We start from the raw sequence: 11488 nt of genomic DNA, 5'->3' as shown, positions 1-11488 counted from the left end.
ATGTTAACATATGCGAAGTTGCTCTGATTGCATTCAACGTCAAGAACGTCCATTTTCACATTTTATTATTTCATATTTTATTTGAATCTATTGCAAGGAATGGACGTTAACTGTTTATTGTTAAAGTGGTAGGTGCCTGCCATTAAATTATAATCATAATGGCTTGAAGTCTTAAGTTTTTAGCACGTAAAACAATACATTTTAGTATTAAGCTTATACTGACCAAACAATGGAAAAAAACAAATTTTCACCCTGTATATTTCAAATTAAAGACCCAAAAACTATCTATTGTTAAGTTACGTTGGCGTGTAATTTTTACCCCATAAGACACCCTGTAACTGCAACATAATTTTTTCAGGTAACAATGAAATACTCGGTTATTTCTTTGGGCCCATGGGCATATTGTTGGCCATCAACTTAGTGCTTTTCGGACTAACAGCAAGAGAGTTAACTTGTGGATTGTGGAAGCGAGAGCTAGTCAAATCGACAACCGAGAGGTACGCATTAGTACTCATTAGCACTTACCAACATAATAAATTATACAACGTTAACATGTTTTTCTTATTACTCACCTTTCAGGGCTGCCCTTGGACGAGTGTGTGCCAAACTCGTTGTGGTTATGGGTGTCAGCTGGATTATGGATGTCATTTCATGGCTTGTAGGTGGTCCCGATTATCTGTGGTACTTCACGGATATAATAAATTGTTTACAAGGAGTTTTCATATTTATCGTCGTGGGTTGTCAACCGCAGGTTAGTTAGTTAACTCTACGAATTACGAACCGTTAGAATCAACCTAAAGTCACCTAGACTTTATCGGCTTCAAATCTGATTTAACTATTTGAATTTTAGGTCCTATCTGCAGTGAAACGATGGTGGTGCGTTTTTCGCAACAGGGAAGGTGGGGGTATGGGTACCACCAATCATGATCACCATTCTTCCAGTTCACACGGATTGCCTTCAGTTGGAGGAGAAACACTGACAAATAATAGCAGTATTACTAATACGACGAAATCCATACCGTTGGAAACTAATTGTTAGATTTATAGTGATATTAGTGGTATTAGGTCTTCTGTAGCATTTCAAGCAATTTTCCTTTGAAAATCAAAACGTTTTTCGGAAAAACGTCTCTGTCTTTCTAAAGGTTCCCAAGCAGCTGTACACTATAATGAAGCCCATCATTTCACTTAATGATATAATATTAGTACAAAATCAGCTGTGCAATAAGTTAGGTCTTTACAGGCCTCTCTACTACACCCTTTTTTGACTCTTTGCTTCAAAATGGATTCTTTATTATAATGTTCCCAACATATACTCGTAATTCTTCCGCAGTGATTGGCATCATTATTTTGAACTAAGTGGACTTTAGCAATTTGGTGTATTATAAATTTGCGTTGACGCATGACCTACTGACGAAATCAGTAATGGTAAGCAGTAAATACCATAATAATCTAATCCGAATTATTGATGAGACAATGACATTGAGACAAAAAGTGGACAATGTAATGAACCTCTCAACAGCATGAAAGTGCGTTTTCTATACGTAATTAAAAAAATACGTAGGAGTTATTTTTGTAGTTACTTTATGACTTAAGCCAAAAGGCATATTTTTGCTATAATGTAGATCTTTAAAAAATGCATTTATAAATGTTAAAGATACATTTTTACAGCTTTATTTTTATCATGAACCTATTCCTCTACTCTGCTTCTAATTATGGCATTTGCGATATCTCAATCAACATGCATTTATATTTCTTCAGAACTATTTCTTTGTAAATTTTTTAACCACTTCGGCTGCAGTATTAAAACTGATAAGTATGTTTATATTAATTTTTAGTATTTATTTATTTTTTGAAGGCTGATGATTTGATTGTAATTTTTTTAATTCCTTACTAGAGAGGTGATCATTAAAAAACACCCCAAAGCAAGTGTTAAAATGCTAGTGACATGCCTAGGATCAAATTCATCAGTCAATCAGATGGATCATAACAAATGGATTAATCAAGGCTTTGCGTTCACGGTTCACCACCTACTGTGAGGTTTTTTTTAAATGATCATCCGTTATTATAAGTGTTGTTCAGTAGAGTTACGTGTTGTCAAATGTACATTTTGTTGTATCGATTTAAGGCTTCTTGAAAAACGAAATAAATTATTTTTCATAAAAATGTATGTTTATTTACTACAAAAAATAACCGTGGCAAGATTGCGACCGGGTGAACACACAATGCAGCATATCCGATGGGCATGTGTTACAACAGCACTGGCAGCTTATATTTATTTAAAATTACAAATCCCTGATCACAGGTCAGTCGGTCCTATTAACCAATTAAAGCATGTAATCGCGTAGATTTAAATCCGATGCCCTCACTCTCCCAAGTGATTATAAAACAAACGTTAAACTCAACTTCATGAAAGTAAACATGCTTAGACCCACCTAAACTTTTTGTTAAAAAAATACTTCAACATTTTTTACCCCGGAACACTCACATATGGTGCTACTTTTAAACATTAGCATAATATTACCTATAGTATACTCGGAGAGTTTTTGTATGCCTCACTAAGAACAGTACATTCTGGCTCAGTAAAATTCAATACAGAAGTTTCTTGTTTTACCCACTATCATGAAATTGGATATCCAGAAAATTAGAATCACTGAAACATTAGAATTTCCAATATTAAATGCTTTTTACCTTTAAATATGTACCTATATACATATCTCTTTGATACATTTCCGAAGAAAGTCTAAACGGCTATCATACAAAGTAAATGGCTAACCACAAACCTAATGTCCGGCTTTTTGATAGAGCTGAGCGACGTATATTTAACACTGTTAAGGTTTGATACGACTTACCCATAGATTCCAATCTTCGTTTCTCACTTCAGCCCATAACTAGCGTCTATAGGTGAATTGAAAATTGAACACTTTTCTCAATTAACTCAGATTTCAGGGATCATTTACTTTCCGCTACGAGTAACAAGGTGTTTCGATAAATTGAAACAAAGTGATAATTTTAATAAATATATATTACAAATATGTTGCCTTAAGAGAATAATAATCTTTGGTTTATGTACAAAAGAACTATCATTAAACCTATAATACAACGAATGTCAGCACATGTGATTGTCTTTAAAACAAAACAAAATTATTTTACGACAAACTAAAAATGGCAAAAAGCTGTAACATTTTAAATGTAAAGTGTAAAATGCAAAATTGTAAGTTCGTGATGCCTATTATTACACACTACAAAACGTAATATTTCAGTATAACTTTAAATATAAGTTAACCACAATATAAGAAAATATGTTTAGTGAGATCATATATGTTAATTGAAATTATTAACCAGAATAATAGAATCGCCAGAAATTGTTCGTTTTAGTTAACGAATATCTAAAGTCGTACCAAAAAAAAACTTAAATAATTAGTTATAACAGTCTTCAAATAAATAACTAAATCCTACTTTTGATTTACGAGTTGGCTTTAGGGGCTGCATTATTTTTGTCCTCGAACTTCCGCTGCAACGAGGCAACATTTGAATTCGACCTAGCTGCCTGTTTCACCCCTATCGAAGCTGTTTTACCAGCTGCAACATCAGAATTTGCTTTCACGACTTTAGAGTTCGCTACAGGGGGCTTAATTTCGGTATTTCCCTTTTTATCTTGAGGACTTTTAAAGCTCACCGACCTTACACTATTACTGGTTTTGACCGAAGGCTTTTGGCTGGTAATAGCAGGTTTGGCACTAGATATAGACGGTTTTTTCACCACCCCATTTACAACATCAGGACCCTTATTTCCTGAATTAGTGTTGCAGCTTGTCACTAAATCTGGGCTGTTGGTCACAGACCTATTATTAGGCTTGAATGAGGACTGCGAAAGTGGCCTTGTGGGTGATGGTTTCCTGGATTTTAGGTTAGGTGGGGTAATTTGTCTGCTGACTGCCACAGCTTTTGGAGGGGTTATCTTATTTACAGAGGCGATTTTACCAGTTTTACCAGTTTTATCACTATCACTAATCGTAGATTTGGGAGTCTCGACCTTTTTCGTATTGGTCAGCGCTGCTGACCTGTCTAAAGCATTTCCGAAAGGTTTGGTAGAAGCGTCTTTGCGAAACGAGCTCAATAAGGGTTTTACTTCCTGCTCAGGCGGCTTACGCTCTGCTTGCTTAACTGGTACGTTTACTGCCGACGGCAAAATGTACCCACTAGAGGTAGTACTAGCGCTGGATTTCACGTTACCCATATTGCTATACTCATTCTCTGACTTATACAGACATGAAGCATTTTCATACTCAGAACTCGGAGAAATTTCTTTTTGTTTCTTCAGCTCCGCTTCCTTTTTCTTCCTATTTAAAGTGGAACTTGAATAAATCGACTCCAAATTCCTGTTTTGAATCTCCGACACTATTTCGCCTAACAGCCCCAAAGCGTCATTATTCTCTGCGGTAGCTTTGGGCTTTTCAGGTGAACTAACCTCATCAATTACCGCATAAATATTATCCCCACTAGTAGGGCTACTTTCCTCGCTTAGCCTCGCAAGTGGTGCAGCTTGATTGAGACAATCGTCATATTGATCAGATTTTCCATCTATTTTATCAATAGATTTGGACGGTGGAGCAGGTGGTGGTGGGCTCTTAGGGCGCGCCCCTGATGGAATGCTCAAGGGGCGTTTATAGCCCGCAGGCTGCCTCATAGAGCCGAAAGTCTGAATATTAGGACGCTCCCTAGGTTTGGTATTTCGCATGCTTTGTGCTCTCATCACAACCGCTTTCTTCGCAGCTGCATCTACAGGTAACGCTGTTATGGCAATATCAATCTGTGTCTGCGGAACTGGCTCGGAAATCTTCAATGTACGCAACGTCTCCCGATCCATAACTTTCTGGGCTTTCACCTGAGTAGATTTGGGCAATGTCCCACTGTTCGTTGTAGCCTTCTTATCATTAGACTTCAAAAAAGACGCTATACGATTTATAGTGCTAGTACCTATATTCTCCTTGTCTTTGACTTTTGGGACTACGTCAGTTTTAATATCCATAACCGTATGGACTACCGGGACTTCAGGATTTGACATAGGCCTTGCCTCTTCTTTGGGCAACAATGGTGCGGGTCTAAACGCCACATTAGGGGCTTTCTTGAGGGGCGACACCAACTCTTTAGCATTCGAAGTAGAGCTTTCAAGCACTGGAGATGATATTATTGGTCTGGCAGTACTCCCTGGATTCAATGGAGGTAAAGCTGGTGCCGAAGGAGTACTTGTGGTAGTACTTTTAATAGCGTTGTTTCTGAAAGAATTGATCTTCTGCACAGGCTTGCTGAATAAAGTCTTCACTGAAGCAGTTGGCACAGGCGGAGGTGGTTTCTGATAATTTGACGCTCCAGAGTCATTGGAAGTTGCCCAAGTGATAGAAGAAGATTTCACTACTACTGGTGGTGGAGGGGCTGCTCTTACGGGTTCAGTATCAGTTGATTTTAAGGGAGTGAGGCTGAAACCCTTATGACTGCCGAAAAAGTCGGTGTTGAAGCCTTGACCTGGAGGAGAATCTTCGTGTAATAGGGAGTGGTTTGCTTCATTTTTCTTGGTAGAGCCTGGTGGAAATGATGATCCTCGAGATTTGCTTGGCGACTTTGCCCTATAGGAAAATAGTAAAATAAGGATGATAAAAAACAATTACCAACCACTAAATTGGGGCATAAATACGTTATTTTATGTCATTTGCATGATCATGAAATATTCACCATTAAGCAACAATTTGGTAAAGTAGAATAAGGGCATACTAATACTTTGTTGCTTACTTAACTAACTGATCAACAACCCCACAAGAGCACGTACTCTATTTTATACCAATTGAATAACACAAACACGATTTTCTTGTTAATCAAGTTTCAAAATTTTAGACATTTTTTATTAGAAAGTAAATGTAGTTAACGTGAACTAGACGATAAAAATATAATATGGGTATCCATGAATCCAAGCTTAAGAAGAAATTTTAGGAGAGCCTTGAAACCAACAAAAATTCCTTCGGAAAAATTTTTAATAGTTGATTCACATTAGGGTTCTAGAATATGAAACATGGAACTTAAAACAAATTTTGTATACTTTCATTGGTTACTAATGGAGTAAAATAAAGTACTTGCCAAAAACATTTTAAAATGTGCATTTCGCATCAAAATCACAAGTTGTTATTTCAATTTTATTGTGAAGTTTAGTAACAAGAATGGAAAAGATTAAAGAATGTTAGTAACCTATATTTTATAATGATCAGGAGGAAATCAATATTTAGGGCATGTGCGAAAAGCTGGAAGAATATACACTGCTGTAAAAAAGTTTGGACTGTTTAAAACACCTTTTAGAAAAAGGAATATTATGTTATATCGGATCGATTAAATATTTTAATTAATTTTCATAAAAAACTTTTAACCTACTATAAAATAGAGAAGAACTACTAAATATGATAGAGAAGGCATGAAACAGACGAGCTCCAAACGCCTTACTGTCGGGTATCCTGAAAACGGGTAATTTTTACATGTATTTTTGTGTAATATGTATTTTAAAATTCGCACGAACAAAAATGTAACGATTTTGCTCGAAATATATTTTTCTAATCAATCAGATCACACTGAAAATACCCAAAACTCGCTCTCGTGAAACTGCCATAACGATCTATTATCTAGTCTTACCTAGCAAATCAAATCTACATAAATATCGATCTTATTTTCTAGACGGTACGAGAGCAATTTCAGGTTCACTGATGATAAATCTACTTTGAAGAAAAATTTTTTTTTGAGATTTCAATGTCTTTTTAAATTGCGCCCAAACCTCATAAATCCTTATGACACACCGTAATTTTAAATCTGTTCAAATTAGCAAATAACAAATAAATGAAAAAATGACATAAAGCAACATTAGCCAAAATTATAAACAAATAAAAATAATACTTACGGAAGCATGAATCTAAAAACATTCTAACATACACTGGAGGCCAACACCATAATCCAATGGAAACATGCAGTTTAAAAATAAACAAACACATGAAGGAAAACGAAGGTTATATTGGAAGAACTACGGAATAAATCAAAAGAATAATAAAGACACACTACATAAAAAAATTCAGTTTGGACATTTTGGAATTTTGGCAGAAATAGATACAGTAAGTATGAAGTAATCAAAGTATAACATGGAAACACGCAAACAAATCTACTTTGCACGTATTCCATTAATTGCAAGTGATATTCCAGATAGTTAAGAAATAAAATTAAGCATAGTCACAAAATAAAGCAAATTGTAGAAGACATTAAACCAAAAATTTAAGTTTTGACATTTTTGTAACATATTTTTTGTTGTGAAATCTTAATCAAATTTAACATAAAAATTAAGTGAATAATTTACTATTTCAATGGAGTGACTGTAAAATCAATTTCTGCGAACATTTACGCACCTGCAGAAAATAACTACCCAGTGCCTCTGTCTAAAAATTCATAAATTTTTGAATTGATTTATTATACAGTATGTCCACAGATAGAGGCCCAAGAGGACAAATGGACAAAAAAATGTCATTTTTCGACAAAGTCATCTTGATAAAAATTTCTGCTTCTCGAAAAAATACGATTGACGAAGATACTTTTGAACTTTTTTATACAGGGTGCCCAAAAACTACGGACACATGAAATATTATCAAGAGTAAACTACCTTTATTTCTCATTTTGGAGCAAAATGGTAAATAAAAAACAGATTTCAAATCCTACCCAAAGTTTACATACAAAATTCCACTATTCCAATATAGTTTATAAGTAATTCAAAATAAAAGTTAATAGATATTACTTATTCAAACCCACCTCCCCCGTATTCGACGCATTTCTCAAACTGCTGTCTAATGTGATTATAACTTATGTCCTTGAGTGAAATTATTTGAACTGACTCTAAAATTCTCTGTTTTAAAATGTCGATATTATTATCAATTGGATGCTGAAACGTTAATTGCTTTAAACGTCCCCAAAGGTATGTCACAAATAGTGAGGTCAGAACTTCTTGCAGGCCACAAAATTGGGCCGTACCGGCCAATCCACCTATCTCCAAATTTATTGTTAAGCCACTCTGTAACTTCGCGTGCACAATGTGCCGGGCACCCGTCTTGTGGAAAGTATATTTGTCCTCGGTACTGTAATGGCAACTCATTTAACTTGTCCAAAAGAAAAGTTTTCAACATTTCCAAGTATGAATTCCTATTGCATGTACCTTCAAAAAAAAAATGGTCCCATTATTCCATAATATGAAATGCCAGACCAAACGTTAATTTTTTTGAAATATTGGCGACGTGAAGGAATTCTGAATTCTGGATTTTCTCTGCTCCAATATCTTACATGTTGTGAAGCCACCGTACCATTTGTCGAAGAAGTTGATTCGTCGGAAAATAAAATAAGTTTGTGAAACTGGTTATTTTTATTTAAAATGTTGTCCTCCACTCACAAACAAAAATCTAATCGCTTTGCATTGTCTTCATCTTCTAATCCTTGATTGAAATGTGGTTTGAATGGAAAAAATTATTTGCTTTAAACATTTTTTGAATTTGACTTTTTTGAGAGATTTGCAAAATTTGAGCTAGTTTTCATAACGATACAAGAGGGTTTTCCATAACAGATTGCAAGACAACAACTGTAGTTGCATCATCATCGTTAAAAAGTTTCTTCTTCTTTTTTAAATTATTCACCGACCCATTATCCTTGAATCTCTTGACTAATTGACGAATTCCATGTAATGAAACAGAAACTCCCGGAAACTTTTCGACAAATCTTTCTTATACATATCTGTAAGAGTTATCGCCACTTCCATAACACTGCACCAAAAATATTTTTTGCTGAAAAGTTAACATTTCAAAATTATTTTTCAAAACGAGACTATTAATTAATATTGTGACATTTGTTGTCATGCTTGTTGCAAATACATGAAATGAGATGAAAAAGATAAAATTAGAAATTGTTTGAATTTAAAAAAAATAATAAAACATAAAATACTCAGTTAAAATTTTGTATGTAAACTTTCGGTAGGATTTGAAATCTGTTTTTTATTTACCATTTTGCTCCAAAATGAGAAATAAAGGTAGTTTACTCTTGATAATATTTCATGTGTTCGTAGTTTATGGGCACCCTGTATAAAAAAGTTCAAAAGTATCTTCGTCAATCGTATTTTTTCGAGAAGCAGAAACTTTTATCAAGAATGACCTTTTTGTCGAAAAACGACATTTTTTGTCCATTTGTCCTCTTGGGCCCTATATCTGTGGACATACTGTATATATGACTTCGATTCACGTTTTAAAACAAAATTTTATTTTTTGTTTTTTTTTCACTTAAGTTCATAACTATCTGTGCTTAATTTTATTGTCTAGCTACCTGCACTAATCAATTATTACCAATAAAAAGGGCGCAAAATGGATTTGCTAGCGAATTTCCATTTTATTGCTTACTTCATATCCATGTACCTATTTTTGATAAATATTTTCTGATAAAAAAAATTAACCCAAAAACATAAACCTTCTATTCAATTACAAAAAGAAATGAAAAATAAAAGATTGATTATATTTGAATGTAATGTTAATCCCCGTTATTGACAATGGAGCATAATGATAGTCCAGATATTGGATATTTTAAACTATTATACAAGTAAAACCAGTTCAAGTGGAAATATAGGAATTATGAAAATTGGAGGACTGCATAAATTTTAATATTCCTAATACAAAGACCAATGGAGGGGGTATAGGACTACCGGTTGACGTGGACGAAGTCAGTCCGGCTGATAACTCCACCCGGATATTTACATTGGTATAGATTTTGCTACCTTTGCGACGATGGACATTTTTAAAAGTGTGAGAGTAAAAAAGCAACAAAGTAAATAAATAAAAGAACAATTAATCCATCACTAAAACCTATATAAGTAAAAACTCTGAAACCGTAATTTAGAGCTTGGCTAAAGTAAACTTTTTTTGTGATAGTGTCCAAATAGGAAATGAACCCGATATTTTGACCTACAGATAAGAGTGTTTTAAAAAGAAATACATTTAATTACTATTAGATGGGTTCCACCAATTTTGTGAAGATATAATGGAAAGAGCAAACGTAAATGATAGATTGATCAGTATTATTTTATTTACTGATGAATCTTCCTTTTCGTCGCATGGCCATGTATAATTTCCCCAATGAAAAACAAGTGCTTTAGCATACAATAATGCACTCAATACCCAAAAAAATCGACGTACTCCATTGGAATACACATTAGATTGAGATACTGCTTGGCACAAGGAGGTGGTTTGTTTGAGAAATTGCTAAATAATTCGGATTTTATGCTTTAGAATTTATTTGTTCTTATTGGAAATTTACTCGTATGGTTTATTAGAGAAATAGATTAATTTCTCTTAAGATCGGACAAAATCAAAGAGCGATAAGAAATGAAAACGTGCATAAATTCACTTTTTACCTATTATTTTGATGGAATTAACTGATGCTTCTAACATTTTACATATGACAGTCGATCGGTACTGAACATCGTTTTAAACAGTAAACAAATCTGGAGAGGCGACCCCAAAAGACTATAAATAAATATTCAAATGTGAGCGAAGTCTGATCGTTATATTTATAAATGACGTAACTAATATATGCTATAATAGGGAAATGTGCAATAATTTACAAATAAGTAAAAATTATGAAATAGTAAGAGATCTGGCAAACATCGGAATAACTCCACCCTTGTTACTCACTTCGTTAGTCTTGGTCGCAAACATATTAAATCTTATGCGGTCCTTCTCCCACTTGTATAATTCCTATGGTTCTCATTTTACTTAGATGTTGAGTTATATACACCGAGTTATTCAAATTCGCTGCTCATTGGAATCTTAAAATGTATAAGCAAGTTGAGCTTCCAATTTAAATATTCTAATAGACCATATATTCGGAAGCTATAATCAACCTTTTAGTCACAAAATATGAATAATAAAGCTAAAGTTTGCTATTTATTTTATCAATTTAACTGATACATCAATTAAAACAAACACTTCCCGAAAATCATTTTAAGTGATTTATCTTTTTCGCTAATTCCATTACAGACAACTTCTGCTGTTCGACATTATCTTTGAAATTTACTTGGTATTCTCCATTTTTACTCGCAGAAATGTAATTGTAGTTTTTATAGCCCTCTGCGTTTGTTACGTTTGAAGAGAAAGAAAACTTTCTTAATTTTTTAAAAGACAATCGTCGAGGAGACTTTATATCAACTTCAGGCAGTGGTGAAGCCTTTTTCGTATAAAATGTTTTGGTTTGGCTGCAGTCATCCAAGCACTTCTTTGAATTCGAATGTGCAAAATCATTTTTAATAAAAACGTTATTGCCGAAAGGAAAGAAATTTTTATAATTTTTATTATTTGGCTTAATTTTATTAAGCCTCGTGTCATCCGTTATGGTATTACTCCTGACGATACCATCCATGTTAGTAGTTGATATTAAAATAGTA

General features: G+C 33.9%; 2 protein-coding genes across 4 annotated transcripts in view; one reads left to right on the top strand and one right to left on the bottom strand.

Annotated features, from left to right (window-relative positions):
* The window catches only part of mthl1 (methuselah-like 1), a 95265-nt gene extending 93102 nt beyond the window's left edge, over nt 1-2163 (top strand). The window contains exons 5-7 of the mRNA XM_066295772.1: nt 359-497; nt 580-751; nt 851-2163. Coding sequence (XP_066151869.1) covers nt 359-497; nt 580-751; nt 851-1039 — 500 coding nt within the window. The 3' untranslated portion in view covers nt 1040-2163. The remainder of the gene's footprint in view (nt 1-358; nt 498-579; nt 752-850) is intronic.
* An 841-nt stretch (nt 2164-3004) lies between these two features.
* Meltrin (meltrin) overlaps nt 3005-11488 on the bottom strand; it is a 48420-nt gene continuing 39936 nt past the window's right edge. For all 3 annotated transcript variants that reach the window (XM_066295749.1, XM_066295747.1, XM_066295748.1), the window contains one exon: nt 3005-5624. In XM_066295749.1, coding sequence (XP_066151846.1) covers nt 3464-5624 — 2161 coding nt within the window. In that variant the 3' untranslated portion in view covers nt 3005-3463. The remainder of the gene's footprint in view (nt 5625-11488) is intronic.

Source organism: Euwallacea fornicatus, chromosome 23, assembly GCF_040115645.1.
Source record: "Euwallacea fornicatus isolate EFF26 chromosome 23, ASM4011564v1, whole genome shotgun sequence".
Lineage (NCBI taxonomy): Eukaryota > Metazoa > Arthropoda > Insecta > Coleoptera > Curculionidae > Euwallacea > Euwallacea fornicatus.
The sequence above is the reverse complement of the archived record's forward strand: the minus strand, read 5'-3'. Positions and strand labels throughout refer to the sequence as shown.